Source organism: Phocoena phocoena, chromosome 13 (genome assembly GCF_963924675.1).
Source record: "Phocoena phocoena chromosome 13, mPhoPho1.1, whole genome shotgun sequence".
In the NCBI taxonomy this organism is placed as follows: domain Eukaryota; kingdom Metazoa; phylum Chordata; class Mammalia; order Artiodactyla; family Phocoenidae; genus Phocoena; species Phocoena phocoena.
The window spans coordinates 43,965,256-43,983,186 of NC_089231.1; the positions used below are offsets into that span (position 1 = coordinate 43,965,256).

Consider the following 17,931-nt stretch of genomic DNA (forward strand, 5'->3'; position numbering starts at 1 on the left):
ATCTATTTCATCTCTGATGCCATTAGCCATGTATTCAGTAATCATAAAATGTGTCTTCCCTTCAAACATGAGCTAATCTTTTTCTATTTTCCTTTGCTTTACAGAAAGTAATCTAAATGCATACAGTAGCCTATTGATAAATGGTATCAATAATTATTATTATGAAACCTCAAGTTAATTTTCTCTATTCGGTTATACATTATCATCATTCCTCTTCCTGCTATTAGGGTTTACATACTATGCCATATATTAAGTTTTTGTAAAAATGTGGAAACCTCTGGAATCAATTTCTGTCTGTGACTTAATGAAACAGTCTTTTGAAAGCTGTAGCTTTGCTTTTTATTTTAAAATCTGATAAGGTAATTCTACCATAAACCATTAAAACTATACTGATATTCTTCTTTACTTATTCTGTTGGATAAAGATCCATCCTAAGTTTTGTTTAAGAAATTCTGTGGGAGTAAGGGTTTTAATTGTTTAAGACCCACATGCTTAATAACACCATTAAATTTTTGTTCGTTGATTCAATTAAGCACACTTATAACACTGTGTTTCAAAATGTGACCCTCCTACTACTGACATTAGAAACACAAAAAGTGTAACCACTTACTAACCACAGAAATTGGGCTAGTAGGGGTGGCTCCTATCTCTACAACTGTGGTGCCAGTTAACTGATTATGAAAAGTACTTGTAAACATGTGGAGCTCAAAATAGATCAGTTCCCTCCTCTGGACCAACTTCTCCCATTCCGGTTTTGAACACTAAGTACTTACCTTAATCAGGGTCACGATTCCTTCATTAGTTTGAGTATCAGTTTCTATGTGGAAATAACCCCCTTCATTTCCTGATGCAAAAGTAAAATTGGCTAACCAATTATCGGAGCCTACTTCATCTGCATCGAACACTTTGATGCGTAAAACTTCTACATTGGCTTTGTTTTCTTCAACTATTCCTTCATACTGCAAAACATGAACAGGCAATTTTTATTCTGAGGTAACACAAACCTAGGTGATATATTTTTAGTTTATGACGAAAATATACATAGGCATGTTTGTTATAAAAATAATAGTTACCACTTTATTTTCGACTACAGGTATATTGTCATTGACGTCCAAAATGCGAATCTGAACTTGAGCTTGTTTTACTGGCTTGTCTGTTACTTGTCCATTGCCATCTCTTGCTTCTACCGTCAAAGTATAACTGCTGTGTTCCTACAGGGAAATAAAAAATATCCAGCTGGGGTGAAAATGAATGGCTCTATCTTTCTGGTTTTAGTTCACTTTATCATCAAGGGAATGAACCACAGTATGTTTTATTCATAAATAAGTTTCATGATCTGCTGTTAATCCTATGAAGATGCTGTTTATTTGCCATCAGAGCTTTTCTAAAAGGGCAGAAAAGCCTAATGCAGTTGTTGATATTGAATTCTTAATTATGTCATTGGTGATATTTATCAGGAGATGAGTCTCCTTAAAATAGTCTGAGCACAAAAGAGTGCATTCAAAATGTAGTTTGCACTATACTGGAAGTGATGGGGCCCTAGGACTTGGTTTTTTCTATCCCACACATCATTTTCAGCTAAAAGTTAAGCCAGGAAAACTTAATCCCCCAAGAACACTTGACCAGTGAAGGCAAAACTCGGTGAACTTTGTCCATACATCCCGGGAGATTAGATTCTTGGAGAACGTGTCCTAGAGAATAACGTTTCAGATATTACTCCAAAGGGAAACTTCTCTTCCACGTGGTCCCCTTCCGATGGCTCCATTCAGTGTGGGTGTTGTTTAAGGAGCCGGGCAGCCAGTGCCAATGCCTGGGGACCCTGTGCTCAGTGAGAGGCAGGACAGCAGAGGCTTTGGAACCAGCTGGCTGGGTTCCAATTCTGACTTACTAGCTGGGTTGGACACACATTATCCCTTTGCTCCTTGGTTTCCTTCTATGTAAAATGGGGGTAATTGTATCTGCGGCACAGGGTTTACAGGTGAAGTTAATTTGAGTTATTCCACATAAAAGGCTTGTAATAGCACCAGGCATGTGGTGAGTGCCCAATAAGCGACAGCCAGTATTTTCTGGTTAAACTTTCCAGAGACAGAAGCTCATTAAAAAAATCACACTACTAATTCAAAATAGTACTTTTCCGTTCTCATTTTATGCAGAAAGGTAGAGTGGAATTTTAGGAGTAATATTATGCTTTAATTTTACAAAGACCTCGGGAGGAATGTTGAGCACCGTCCTCTCCGTCTCTGGCCAGAGTCGAATCACTTTTCCAAGTAATACAAAACACCCTGACTGTGCCTGGATGATGATTTATATTTGATGATAATACATTGTTCTTTGGATCATCCACATTTTACTCTGCATGCTGTTAAGACCTTTATGTCTGTGGCATTTAAAAAAACTTCTCCCTTTTTCAACTAAAATGTTCCCTTTGACTTAGAAACAAAAAATGAAATGTTTGAGAAAGCACCCTTTTTAGGAAACTGACTCAAAGTTTCCTCCAATTTGGGATTTACAGTAACTCTTTCCTTTACAAATACTTCTATTACCCTAAATAGGATTCCTATTTCAAACTTTTTTCCTCCCTCTGTATATGTATTAGTAGTACAAAAGATTCCTGACGTTTCATTATAGAGACACAAATTAAGGAACATTGCTTTGGAACTCTCTAGCAAACAGATCCTGACTGGAGAGGCCCTAGAACAGTGCTTACGTAATTTTAAATTTTTTAGCATTCACATTTAAAAAAGTAAGAAGAGGGAATTCCCTGGCAGTCCAGTGGTTAGGACTTGGTGCTTCACTGCCGGGGCCCGCGTTCAATCCCTGGTTGGGGAACTAAGATTCTGCAAGCCGAGTGGCGTGGCCAAAGACATAAATAAATAAACATAAAAAAAGTAAAAATAAACAGGTAATGCTAATTTTAAACAAATATATTTCATTTAACCCATGGCATCCAAAATATAATCAATTCAACATGTGATCAACAAAAATATTATTAAGGTGATATTTTACACATTCTTCTTTTTCATACTAAGTCTTCCCAATCTGGTATATATTTTCCACTTACAGCACATCTCAATTTGGACTAGTCACATTTCAAGTGGTCAATGGCCACATATGGCTGATGGCTACCATATTTGACAGCACATCCCTAGAGGAGGATCATTCCAAGTTATCCTATGAGTAAGTAACATAGACCAAAGTCAGAAAATTAGCAAAGAATTAGAGAGAGAATAACTGGAAAGACAGAGGAGAGCTGAAAAGATGAATAACATAAAATATTAATTTACCTCTCTGTCCAAGGTAATACTGGTTGTATAAACCTCTCCTGTATCTTTATTTAGGTAAAACATTGGAGAATTAGCAGGCTCCTGGGATACGATTCTATAAGAAATTTTAGAATTCAGAGTGTTGGGCTCATCGGCATCTGTGGCGGTGATTTTCATCACAAGTGTATCTGGCATCAGAAACAAAGGTGTCCAAGATGAAACTCAACTTTTAGCATACTTAATGTATGTTATTATTTTATTTATAATATCAACTTGTTCCAAAAAGGATTCCAGGTGGTTATCAAAATCAGTTTACCAAGATCAAAACATTTAATTGTTTGAGGAAATAAGTGTGAATGGAGGTAGGAATAGGAAAAATAAGGTGAGGGTGAGGCTGAGGTCAGTACATGCAATTCTTAGGATGAAGTCCTGAACACTTGCTATAGGAGGGTCACAAATTTGTTTATCACAGACCTAATAACCCATACAAAGAAAGGAGAATGAACAGATACAAATACATGCTTATTAAAATCTAAGCAATTCAGGAGAAGCATAGTTATTCTTTACATTCTGATCAAAGAGAAATCTCTCCTGCGTTTAACACTTGCATTGAAGTCTGACAGTTGAAACAATATGTCAAAGGTCAGCAAACTACTGCCAGTGAGCCAAAGCCAGCCAGCCACCAGCTTTTGTGAATAAAATTTTATTGGAACACAACCATGCTTACTTGTTTACATGTTATCTATGGCTGCTTTCCGGATACAGACTAAAATTGAATAGTTGCTACAGAGACCTAACCTATCACATCAATCTACCACATCTGTTTGAGGGTAAAAAATTTATAACAAAAAAGCAGTTCCAAACCTAGAGCGATACGTTTATTATTATTTGTCCTGTGGGTAATACCCAGCCTCCACTAAGACAGAGCTTTCAGTGTTCAGTCACACAATGGGGATAAGTTGGCCTTGGATATTCATTCATAAAAAAAAAATAACCTCTTACTTGCTGCACTCAGCTCTTCAACAGACCCAACAAAGACGTCCTGTGTGAACACTGGCTCATTGTCATTGATGTCAAGAACTTTAATTCGGAGTTCCATTGGTTTCTCTAAGTTGTTTCCTTTCTCATCCAAAGCATAACCCATTAGCTGAAATCACGACATAAATAATAGAAGGGATTAGATTTAAGCTGAGGTCATTCAAGTACCATAGTTTCAAAACAATAATAAAACATAACATAATTATTACCCAAGAAGAACTACAAACTAATAAATGTAAAATTGTTCTTCTTACCAGAAAAAATGGCGTTTCTTCTCGATCTAGAATGGTGGAAACGTTCAGAAATCCGGTGTCTTTATTAAAGACAAACACACCAAAAGGTGGCTCTGTGATCCCTTTTCCAGTGTATTTGTATGTAATTTTTAGGTCTTTGTCTTCTGCAAGATCAGAATGTATCTAACATAAAAATAAGAAAGGAATGCCTCAAGTTAAACTCTCTATAACTTATAGGTAATTGTTTTTAATGGAAAATTTCGCTCTGAAGCTGTCAGATGTTGATGGGTGGAGGGTGGGCGGTGCACAAGTGCTCCAGAGAAGAGGACCTGGTTCTGGTCCTGTCTCAGCCACTCACCAGGTAGTGATGCTGAGGCAGTTACCTACCCTCCTGTGTCTCAGGGTTCTTATCTGTAACCTGAAGAGGCACTACTGCCTACCTCTCAGGGTTGTTATGAAATTAAGGTATCATTAGGGGGGTACATCTTGGTGGGGATGGATTTTAAATTTAGCGCATAAGGTAAAAATTGCAGAGTCAAAATCACCTTCATAACTCCGTTCGATTATCAGGACAGTATGAATAAGGCATCCTTCCATAGAAGGGTCAAAATAGTCAAGTGTTTGCCTGCTTGGAATGCTTCAGCAAATCAGGGTTTCTAACCCACTGGGTCTTCTGTAGTTAACACTTTCGTCCTCTATAAACAGCTTTATTTGTATCTCCAATTCGTTTGTTTGTTTGCCATTTCTGTATCTCTCACTCTTCATTAGTAAGTGTGTCTCTGTGGCCTCCTACTAGATCCACAATTTCTTTTCTTCAAACATCGTTGAAGCCATCACCACCCACCTGCCTGGCCAATTCTTTGTCCTGAAATCTCAGGATTAGCTAAACATTCTTCCCGGAGGATTCTCAACATGCACTGGGGCTGGGGGTTATTGCTGAGAATGATCAATGCGGCTCCAATCTCCTGCTACAGCTGCTCTGCTCCAAGAGTGGAAGCCTGGGGCAGCCCATGATCACTTTTCACTGAGCTTCTCTCTCGTTTGTCTTTCTTGTTCTCTGTGTTTCTGTTTGTCTGTCTCTCTTTTTTTGCCAAGTACATGCATATACACACACAACACATGTGTATGTGCATATACATATATACTTCAGTATTTATAGAGAATATTCTAGATCTCTATGTGCTAATTATATGTATTATATAATTTCACTTACGTTAAAAATAAAACCAAACTGTGTGTGGACATAACAGTTGGTTTGTATATATATGTATGCATGTAAGAGTATGTAAGTATATGCATATTTATGTATTTCACAAGATCTGGAAGATACTAAACTGTTGACAGTATTACTCCTAGACAGAGAATTTGGAAAGTTGGGGAAATACAAGATCTTTTGCTTTTTATGTACATTTTACTCTGAACAACTTTTTTTTTCCCACTTTTTTCCAGCTTTATTGAAATATAATTGACACAACATTGTGTAGGTTTAAAGTGTACAATGTGATCGTTTGATACACATATGTATTGTGAAATATTTACCACAATAAGATGAACAACTTTTATAATTAAAATTAGTAAGAAGAATAGCTAACACTTATCGAACCCCAAAGAATCAATGCATTTTACAGAAAGAATGTGTGAAAGAATGTGTGAATGACTCAGATATCTCATCAAACCAAACCAAACCAAACCAAACCAAACTGAAAAGCTTAACTCCTTATATACATACCATTATGTAACACCGTAATTAAACATTTAGATTTTAGAAGGCTTCTATGAAAACATGCTGTTGGAAAAAGGAAAGTGTTGTCTTCTGTTCTGGAGCTGCTCTTTCTTTCAAGGAGCTCATCATGTATAGCGTTTATAAGATGGGAAAGATGAAGGTACAACTTGCATATGAACAATTATTCATTCACACAGATGTTTACTGAACACCTACTGGATGCTGGCACTGCTCAGGGCACAGGGCATGAGCTGTGAGCCGTAAGGTCTAAGCCCTTGCCCTGGGGGAGCTTACACTCTACTGAGGGAACCAGACAACAAGCAAGCAATTTATGACATAATGTCCTGGCGGCGAATGAGCTATAAACTGAGCAGAACGAGTGAGGGGGCTGAGACGGGGTGAGGCCGAGAAGGGAATTCTTTCAGGAGGTAACTCTTGGCTAGAGGCTTGATGCTGTGAGATACTGCAAATATCTGTGGGGAGGGGGTTCTAGGCAGAGGCAACAGCAAGTGCTAAGGGTGGGAGGCTGGAATGGCTTGTGTCAGCTTAGGGAGGTGGCAGAGTGGGGGCTGGGGGCTGATAGGAGCTAAGGTCAGAGAGGAGGTCAAGGCCAATGAATCCCGAGAGCTCTTGTAGGCCGCGGAGAGGAGTTTACTCCTTCCACTGCAGTGGGCAGCTGTTGAAAGGGTCTCACCAAGGGGATGCTTTGATTTGTCTTTTCAAAAGATCACTCTGGGGCTTCCCTGGTGGAGCAGTGGTTAAGAATCAACCTGCCAATGCAGGGGACCCGGGTTCGAGCCCTGGTCTGGGAAGATCCCACATGCCATGGAGCAACTAAGCCCGTGCGCCACAACTACTGAGCCTGCACTCTAGAGCCCGTGAGCTGCAACTACTGAGCCCACGTGCCACAACTACTGAGCCTGCGAGCCTAGAGCCCGTGCTCCGCAACAAGGGAAGCCACCGCAATGAGAAGCCCGCGCACCACAAGGAAGAGCAGCCCCTGCTCACCACAACTAGAGAAAACCCGCGTGCAGCAACGAAGACCCAATGCAGCCAAAAATAAATAAATAAAATAAATAAATTTATAAAAAAACCAAACCAAAACAAAAAACCCCCAAAAGATCACTCTGGCAGCTTTCTGGAGAATGGACTGCGGTGGGGGGAGGCGGAGGCAAGAGTGAAGGCAGGGAGATGAAGTCGGGGCGCTTTTGGTAGCACAGGTCAGAGCTGACAATGACTCGGACAAGGAGGGTGGCAGTGGACAGATCTGGAATACATTTTTGGCATAGAACTGACAGTACTTGCTACATTTTTGAAATACTGGATAGAATTATAGTGCCGTTTACTGAAATGGGTAAAACTTATGGAGAACAGCTTTTGGGAAAAATCAGGGGTTCCGACTTGCACATGATAAGTCTGAGATACATATTAATAGAATTACCATAAAATTTATCCCCAAAAATGGGCATTTTGAGAGTGAAAGGGGAGTTATTAATGATTAGGCTAGGACAATGGCTACAAACTCAGACTGTTTCAGGCAGGATGTGTGGTCACCCTACCACCTATTAGATATCAGTTCTTTTCATTTTGAAAACTACTTTCATGTGTAGGGTGGCAGAATACGCAACTCTGGTATAAGAATTATTTCAAGCCGAAAGCAATTGAGAAGAAGCAGATACAAGAAAGCTCTCTGCCCTCCCCCTATTTGCCTAAGAGCAGGACATAAATTTGTAAAGGTGCCTTTCCCCCACTCTCTATGAGGAAGGACAAAAGTTAACCACGGGAGTTAGATCCATATCAGCCTGGAGACAGGACCAGAGGAATCCACAAAACAAACCTGACTAACTAGATTTTTCTATTATTAGTTGCCCATATGTCTGCCTTCCCACAGTTTGCTGCTCCTAGAGATTCAAGGTCCTTTTCGTCTTGTCACTTCTCTTAAAAATTTATTGTTCTTTTGCTAAGTAGCTATATAAACCCAAATCCTAACCAAACCTTTAAGTTACTCACCTCTGGGTGCTACATGTGCGATAGACATGTTACTAAGCTTGTTTGTTTTTCTCTTGTTAATCTGTTTTTTTGTCAGTCCAACTTCCAGGGCTACAGACAGAGAAACTAGGAGGGTGGTAGGAAAAAGAACACTGCCCCGCCCCCAACACATGATACTATCTCCTTTTGAGCATTGTAACGCTCTGTTAAGCAAAGATTCAACTAGTGCCAGATTCAACTCTTAGTTGAATCAAAGCCCTACATTGTATATATATGTTCACCAATAATGCTGCATCTTCCAGAATGGGAAAGAGGCTCTTCCAGGTGATATGTGGAATATTAAAACCTTAGTAAGTACATCATATAATTTTCCTAAAATTTTAAAGTGAACATGAAAGTCCTCAGACCACACTTTAGCAATACGCATGCATTTCCTGTTCCTCTTGAGAAGGTACCTTGGCAATCGGATTCTTCCTGGACAGATCCTCTCCTTCCCGAAGAGCCACAGGGGCAGTGATCCAAGAGCGCTTTTGCCTCACCGAGTGAGTATGTATAGGAAGCAGCTTATTTTCATTTCTTGAGTGTAAGGCCTAAAACAACAAAATAATGCCCCCAAATGATTAAGTACCCTAAGACATTAGTATGGCATCCTGAAATTTACTAAAAGTTGAAAAGGGGCTGTGCAAATTTAACGGTATAAATTTCATATTTTTTTTAACAGGCTTCATTTTCAAAGAGGAAATATATACACTCTAGCAAACACTATATATCTGAAGAGCTTGTTTCCAAACCAGCAAAGCAGTTTTTTATCAGTCAGAAGAGATCTCCCAGAGTGAAGAGTTAAAAAGGTGAGAGTAACTGAGTGATCTTACAAATGGGCAAATTAAGATTAATGTACCAAGTCATGAGTTTTCTTCTTACTGACTGAAAATGAAGTTTTATTTTTCTGTGGTGCCTTCTAATTTAAAAATGAATTACTAATGTTTTAAGACTAAATGTCAGTAACCTGTTGATATCAATTTAACTAAAACTAGTGCAAGTGTCAGTTAATGGATTTATTGTTTCAAGAATGACGTTAAAGGATTAAATCACCCATCTTCGGTTTATCAACAACTTTAGGTAGAAAACTATTCTATAAATTTTCAGTTGTGCTTTAATAGATGAATATATATTTTATCCAAGGAAAATTTTAATACAGCTGACCTAGTATTTTAAGATCAGAAATGATTTTTACACTGGGTTTACAGTTTTACTCATTTTGTTGCTGTATATAACATGTATTTTATTTCAAAATATTTACACTGGTTATCATTAGGTCACTGATTTTTTTCTTTGTTTATAGTGGAAAAATTCTTCTATAATTAAAAAAATTAAATGATGTATCAAAACATTAAAATAACATTAAAGTTTATAATGTAAAAATGGAAAACATCCTCCTACTTTTTCCACTCATACTTTGGAGCATTCACTGTTAACAGCTCGATAAGTATCTTTCATGATCTTTTCTTATGACCATACATTTGCACATGTAAAAAGGTCTCTTTTTCTATAAAAATGGAATTATACTGTACATCTCATTGTGGCCCTTGATTTTTTTTTTTAAGGGTGATTCATTATTTCATTTTATTTTTGGCTGCATTGGGTCTTCGTTGCTGCGCTTGGGCTTTCTCTAGTTGTGGCGAGCGGGGGCTACTCTTGGTTGCAGCGCACAGGCTTCTCATTGTGGTGGCTTCTCTTGTTGTGGAGCACGGGCTCTAGGAGTGCAGGCTTCAGTAGTTGTGGCACGCGGGCTCAGGAGTTGTGGCTCACAGGCTCTAGAGCGCAGGCTTAGTTTGTGGCACACGGGCTTAGTTGTTCCGCAGCATGTGGGATCTTCCCAGAGCAGGTCTCGAACCCGTGTTCCCTGCATTGGCAGGTGGATTCTTAACCACTGCGCCACCAGGGAAGTCCTGCCCCTTGATTCTTCATTCAGTACCTCATCATGGACATTCTTCCATGTACCATAAATTGTTTTACCATTCTCTCATTGACGGACATTTAGATTGTCAAAATACACTGCACAGACATGCCTGGATAGAAGTTCCTGTGCGTGTGTTTGAGTGGGAATGGCTGAGTCTGAGGTGATAGGGATAGAGTAGGATAATCAAGTAGTTAGCTCAGAAATCCCACTAGGGGATTGTAGATAGAGAGAGAACTTTAGGGGACTTTGGGAGACCCCAGTAAGTTAATGATCATTCAAGAAAGCAGTGGAAAAATCCTGAAACAAGCTTGCTTGACTCATAAAGCAGAACAAGTCACTTAGCATCAAAGCCTGATCGGCTCGCTTAGCAATAAAACCATGCAAAACAGAAGCACGAGACATGCCCCCAAACAATCAAACACTAGTGGAAAATAAGGCCTACAACCTGCCCAGTGATGTCAGCAAGGTAATGAGCCCTAGGACATGCTCTCTGCACACAAAAAACCAGTAATTTATGGAAAGGTGACATTTCAAAGTTAAAGACCCTCGTTGTACTGAGACCTGAAATAATTTTTCCATAGTGCCATGACGGTCCTGGATGTACCATGTAGGGTCAAAAACTCCCCCACCCAGCATGTAGGAGGAGTTAATGATTGAAGACTCAAAGAATGAAAAAGAAGGTGGTCTTCTCCCCCTCCCTCCTCTTCCTTTGATTATAAAAAAGTAGCCCACTAAGTACTGAGCAGTGCAAGGCTTGCCTGCTCCCTTGTAAGCCTCACAAGTGTCCTAGTCTAATAAATCACTTCTTACTTATCACTTTGCCTCTCTCTGAATTCTTTCTGCACTGAGACATAAAGGACTGGAGCTCCCTGGAGCCCCCTGAAACGCTACCTAGCAGTTTCAGCAGGAGTGTGTGTTTTCAATCTGGGAAAGGCACAACTGTCTTCCATGAAATTAAGCCCCTGAGTCCAAAAGACAGGAATAATCCCCTCGGTTCCTTACCTCTAAATGGAGTCCATCTCCAAAGTTAAAGCAGATCTGGAAAATAAAATTATTTGTTGTTTAATACGATTTATCACTCAATTCAGCTTAAATACTTTGTTAATGAATAACCTAGCACCTAGGATATTATAGACATTAAAAAAAGGGGGGGGGGTATTTAACCACTACTATCTGTCTTTGTCAAAAGGAAACAAATTTTAATTTTCCCCTTTGCTTCCCACCATGACCAGGGCCAGAGAGAGGAATCCATATTCTTTTATATGCATACTCCCTCCCCCAGGAAGCTCAGAACACAACTCATATCTGAAAAACAGAGACACAAACTCTCCTTTTGAAATCTTAGCCACTCTCTGGTCCTTCCCTCCTTACCCTGTGTTCTCAGGGACCCACTTACCTTTCCTCAAGGCCTTTAGTGGGAGATGCCCTCCCCCCTCCCCCTCCCCCGCTAACTCCCATCATGCCCCATATTCGGGTCACACATGACTGCCCATATTCAGACTTCATTCCTCAGCTTCCTCGGGCCTACCAACTCTTTTCTTTGGTTCTTATCAAGCACTCTGGACTTATATTACACATCATTATACAGAACTAAATAGTTATGTTTACTCTAAATCTGCACAACAAACCCTCTTCCTGCCTTTTGACTTTTGCAGCATTTTGTTTATAGTCCATTAATCTCCTCTTGGCTTCCCTCTTCTCTTGGTTTAATCTGAACCAGCACTTCTAACAGCGTAGCCACATGTGGCTATTTACACTTAAATTAATTGAAATTGATGAATTTGCTCAAGAGGCAAGTGGCTTAAGAACACTTCCACCATTGCCAGCCATTCCAAAGATATTGCCAGTGACTCAGGGATCCTCCATCTCTTGATCTTCTAATATTCCTGCCTCACTTTTTCCCCCAACTCTGTAAGCCTAACTATGATTCTTTTTGACCCTGTACTGACATTGCTAGAGAGGGCCAGAGAGATTGAATGGACCCATCACACATCCATGCTCCCTCCACAGGGGTGATGTTTGTTTCTAGGGTGACTATGTATGTTTATGTTTGCCCAGGCAAGTCCTGTTGTGCAGGCATCCCATCTGTTAGCACCCCTTTCATTCTCAAGTGTGCTCACTCAGACCATAAATTATACAACAGCCTTATCTTTGCTTCTTGTATTGCATCCCTATCATACCATCCCAAACTTCCAGGCAATACCCCAATCACATTGACCACACTTCTGAACCCACTCTTAGTGATCCCACATTTTATTTGACTGAGATTGTATCTTCCATCACCCTCTCCTTCCCTTCTTTCTCCAAGGAAGAGGTGTCCTGATGCCTTTCCAAGGTTGACCATTATCTGTGTGCTTTATTTTCAACTTTTCCACTTATTCTCCCACATTTATCTTCTCAAGAAACTTGTTCCTTTCACTAATCTTTTATCTTCATTTGCTGCTGGCTCATCAAACATGTTTATTTCCTTCCCATTGGATGGTCAAAGTTAGATCTTCCCCATCTTAAAATCACACAAACAAACCTCTTCCTTGTTTCTGTTAACATTTAATCTACTGCTCCATATCCTTCTTCTACTATAATTCCAACCTGAAATAGTTGTCTGTATTTATTGCCTTTACTTCCTCACCTGCTATTTATTCTTTGTAATCTGTCTTAAGTTTGGATTTTTCTCAGTCTTGTCTGCCCTTTTTCATGTGCATCTCAGGTCACACGGATCCATGAAGCCTTGGTTGGTAAATCATGGAAAGCAGGGCTTTCTCTACAATTTTTCAGTCTCTTTTGCTTACTCACATCCCTTTGAAGGCTTCTTGCAGGATCTGTTCTACACATGGATCTTTCACCTTCCTTTCTTTCCTCTGCCTTGTAGCACGTGTTCTTGTTTCCACCCTTGCAAAAAGATACTTAAGGACAGTGGATGTTCAGCCTCTAATATGAATTTCTCTGGGGCAGATGAACCACCATGGCTAATTTTCTATTTTATGGTCAGATATATTATTTCTTCCTCATCCTCTATTACTAGTTTACCAGCTAGCAATGGCCAGAGATATCTCCAACCAAAGTCGTGCTCCCCAAATTTATGTACTTTCAGAGGTGGCATGGTATAAAAAAACAAGTGAAAGCAATGCTGAATGGATCACTCCTCTCTCTGCATGTTTCTCTGGTGGGTATTTCTGAAGGGAAAGACTAGGGACTAGATCCAGGATTCCTCATTGTCACATCATCAGGGGACATTCTTAAAAAGTGATATATTTCTTGCCCAGCCTCCTAACTACTGGTTTCTTTTCTCTGTATGGGCCACACTGAGGAGTTGGCTGGATAATATATTTACCACTTTTATTCTTCCCTAGAATCTTATTGGGCCTAGCAAAGGTGTGATATTAAACATGTGTTATTTTAAGTAAATGTTATCATTCTGACCAAGTATAATGTGCCCCAGGATGTAAGCAAAAGGGGCCAATTTATAGTCTTCTAGTCAAACATAAACTCTTTATAAGACTATCTTCATTTTTTATTGGAATGTACTTTTTAGATGTGACTTGTCAAGAAAACTACATGACTATAAACAGTGCTTCTTAAGTTTTAATGTGTATTTTGTTCACTGGGGATCTTGTTATTGATAAAATGAAGATTTCAATTCAGTATGCCTGGAGTTCAGCTTTATACTCTGTATTTCTAACTGGCTCTCAAATGATGCCAAGGCTGCAGGTTCTTGGACCACACTTTTAAGTAGCAAAGTTGTAGAACTGTGATATGCAATATCATTTGTTTGTTGAGGGATACAGACAACAAAGTCCACCTATTCATTATTATCTCAGTAGTTAACACAAGAAACTTTGTCACTCTTGATTGCTAATATCTTGAAAGCAGAGAATCTTTTATTTCATGAATTTACTTATTTTTAACCTTTAAAAACTTTTAAATTGCAGTTATAGTCAGCCCTCCATATCTGCAAACGCGGAACCCGCGGATGCAGAACCCACAGATACAGAGTAAGACGCGCCTCGCCATTTTATATAAGGGACTTGAGAATCCATGTATTTTGGTTTCTGGGGAGCGGGGGAATCCTGTAATCAACCCCCGGCGATTACGGAGAGATGACTGTATATACAAAAGCAGAGTAAACAGTACAATGAGTATCCACATAGCCTGCATCCAGTTTCAACAATTGGCGTAGCACACACTTTTTTTTTCTTTGCCCCATTGCTTCTGAAGGGGTTTTATCCCATTTACATTTTACTATTGTTAATGCTTTAGTTATAGCAGCATTTGATTTTTGAGAATTTCCCTAAATTTTTCTTTTTAATTGAAGTACATTTGACATACAATATTTGTTTCAGCACACATTTCTTTTTAAATAAATTTTTAATTCAGGGATATATTTAGATTTACACAAATATTGTACAGAGGGTACCAAGAGTGCCTTTACTCATTTCCCACTAAAGCTAACATTTTATTTTTATTTAAAAAAATTTTAATTAATTAATTCATGGCTGCGTTGGGTCTTCGTTGCTGCGTGCAGGCTTTCTCTAGTCGTGGCAAATGGGGTGTACTCTTCATTGCGGTGCACGGGCTTCTCATTGTGGTGACTTCTCTTGCTGCAGAGCACAGGCTCTAGGCACGCGGGCTTCAGGAGTTGTAGCACGCAGGCTCAGTAGTTGTAGCACGCAGGCTCAGTAGTTGTGGCTTGTGGGCTCTAGAGCACAGGCTCAGTAGTTGTGGTGCACAGGCTTAGTTGCTCTGCGGCATGTGGGATCTTCCCAGACCAGGGCTCGAACCTGTGTCTGCTGCATTGGCAGGTGGACTCTTAACCACTGCGCCACCAGGGAAGTCCCTAAAGCTAACGTTTTAAATAACTGTGGTACATTTGTCAAAACTAAGATATCAAAATCGGTATATTTAGATAATGTGCAGTTAACTAAATTACTACACTTTATTCAGATTTTACTGTTGTGCTAATGTCCTTTCTCTGTTCCAGGATCCAATCTAGGATCCCACGTTATATCAAGTTGTTATGTTTCCTTAATTTCCTCTGGTCTGTGACCATTTCCCAGGCTTTCCTTGTTTATGACCTTGACAGTTTTGAGGACTACTGGCCAATTATCCTGCAGACTGTCCTCTCATTTGGATTTATCTGTTGTTTTTCTTATGTTTAGAACCGGGTGATGTGCTTTTGTAAAGAACACCACAGAGCGGTGGTGAAGTGCCCTTTTCCTCACAGCATATCAGGGGTACATGATACTCACCTGACAGTATTTGTTAAAGTAGCCTTTGTAGGTTTCTCCACTGTAAAGTTGCTGTTTTTCCCTTCACCTGCTGTATTCTTTAGAAATGTATCATTAAGTCTAGCTCACCCTTGGAGTAGGGGTGCCGGGAGGAGAGAGGTTAAGCTCCACTTCCGAGGGGAGGCGGGCATCTCTATATATTATTTGGAATTCTTTAGTAAGAAAGATTTGTCTGTTCTTCCCTCATTTATTTGTTTATTAATTCAATCATTTTTATCAGCTTGGATTCATGCATATTGATTTTATTCTGTGGGTTATAATCCAATACTATTTAATTTATTTTATTGTTTAAATAGTTCCAGCTTTGGCCGTTGAAAGATCTTTATGGTTAGATTCTGTGTCCCTTTGACATGTCCCCATGCTTTGTTTTTTGAGCTCTTTCTTACTGTCTAGTATTACAAGATGCTCCAGGCTCATCTTGTATTTTCCCTGTCCTAGCTTTAGAATCAACCATTTCATCAAGGAGCCCTGATTTCTAATACTGAATGGTATTTAGAAGCCAAGATCTGGGTGTGTAGGTGTAGCACACACATTATAAAATTGTTTCCAGTCTCCTCAGCCACTTTAAAGGGGAGGGAATAAAGATAGAGCTTTTCTTATTAACTTTGTTGTTACCAGAGGCTGTGTTTTAATTATTTTTCAGTAGCAAAAGGTTCATCTAAACTTAATTAACTCCCAAAGGTCCCATCTTCAAACACTATCCCATATGAATTTTCGGGGGACACAAACATTCAGTCTGTAACAATGTGTAAGAGAATTTGGCCAATGAGCTATCAGGAGAATCTGGAAAAAGATACTTTTCTCTCATAAGAAGAAAAACATATTCATAGCCTCTCTTTTTACCTGCTTCTGGAGACTGCTGAGCAAGGATGTGACATTTGGAATCGCAATGGCCATCTGTGACCATGAGTAGAAAGCTAATAAAATGGCAGAGAAGACAAACTGAAATCATAACATCTTTGAGTTACGAAACTGGTCAAATCTGGAGCCACCCCATCTCCTGACCATTTGTTATGCGATATTAAACATTCCTTTTAATTAGCCTTTTAGCTGGGTTTTGGTGCTTACATTTGAAAGCAGCCTAACGTGTACCACTGTTCAGAGTTATTATACAAATTAAAAGAAATAATACATAAATGTATTTATTGCAATGACTGGCACATAGCAGGCACTCAGTGAATACAATTATGATGGTATTTCCTCATTTCTAAGACTTGCATTTTCCTCATCTTAAAATTTCTGAAATCTGGATTTATCCATGCCTTCAATTTCCCAAGCTCCTGCGATGTTCCTGTCCTCTTGGATTCTTACATGTTGGGGAGACAGACAAAAGTAGGGTGTGATAAAAGTTGTAAAGAAAATTAAAGCAGGGCCAAGGTAGTAGAGAGATTTAAGACTGTGGGGAGGCTCTCAGAAGAGGTTACATCTGCATAGACACGGGAATGGGGTGAGGGAGCAAGCCAGGTGGAGCCCTGCAAAAGGAATAGCCAGACCAGGAGGTGGGAATGAGAGCGCCGTGGTCAAGGTGGTGGTGGTAGAGGGGAGGGATCCAGTGAAGACGGTGTCAGGGTGCTGCTTATGTTTCTTGATCTCGTTGCTGGTTACACGGTATGTTCGGTTTGTGAAAATTCAGTAATTCAGTACACTTCACTAAAAAGTTACCAAAATTGATGTGTACCTTAAAGCTGAGGGTTTTTGGCATCTACCTAATAGTTCTGCTGTTTGCATTTTACAGCATCTATTGCAATAGCCTGTTTTCACAGACACTTAATAAAGACATGATAGACTGAAATATTTGCTCCACATTCATGGTACAAACAACCCAAGAGAGTTGTACCAACATTTTGTCAGTTGTGGAACTGTTTGTTTATTTGACTAAGGAAATAGTTGAGATCTTAACTATTCCTTCCTAAAGTAAATGATTTGGATGTTTCTTTAGGAATGTGTATCTCACAGCACACATTCTTAATTTAGGACAGTAGTTCTCAGTTGGGGGAGATTTTGTGCACACAAATTCCCCCACCCCTTTCCTGTGACATCCTGTGGTCACCTGGGATATTTAGTAAAGTGTGGAGACATTTTTGCTTATCAAACCAGAGTGTGTGTGTTGGGGGCGGGGCATGTACTGGGTAGAGACCAGAGAAGCTGCTCAACATCCTACAATGCACAGGACACCCCTCCCCCAACAAAGCATTATCTGGCTCTAAATGCAAAGTGCCAAGGTTGAGAAACCCTAACTTAGACCATGTTTCTCTGATTGCAAGTTACTGTAATAACTAGGGCCCGAAGGTCATGCAAGTTCTGGAGGACCATGGATTTATGTAAATTTCCAAACTGGTAGCATATTGCAGACAATATAAATGGAGTAACTGACACACTCTGTCTTCTGTTCTCCATTCCCACTCCTTCCCACTTCCCTTAGAACGTTTTTAGTTCTGTA

At 39.6% G+C, this 17,931-nt stretch overlaps 1 protein-coding gene across 1 annotated transcript in view; it reads right to left on the minus strand.

The window, feature by feature from the left end:
* The window catches only part of DSG2 (desmoglein 2), a 45,096-nt gene that overhangs the window by 17,327 nt on the left and 9,838 nt on the right, over window positions 1-17,931 (minus strand). Inside the window, exons 2-9 of the mRNA XM_065889455.1 lie at window positions 16,335-16,408; window positions 11,209-11,244; window positions 8,702-8,836; window positions 4,556-4,717; window positions 4,266-4,410; window positions 3,285-3,451; window positions 1,074-1,211; window positions 774-959 (exon numbers count right to left, since the gene is read on the minus strand). Coding sequence (XP_065745527.1) covers window positions 774-959; window positions 1,074-1,211; window positions 3,285-3,451; window positions 4,266-4,410; window positions 4,556-4,717; window positions 8,702-8,836; window positions 11,209-11,244; window positions 16,335-16,408 — 1,043 coding nt within the window. The remainder of the gene's footprint in view (window positions 1-773; window positions 960-1,073; window positions 1,212-3,284; window positions 3,452-4,265; window positions 4,411-4,555; window positions 4,718-8,701; window positions 8,837-11,208; window positions 11,245-16,334; window positions 16,409-17,931) is intronic.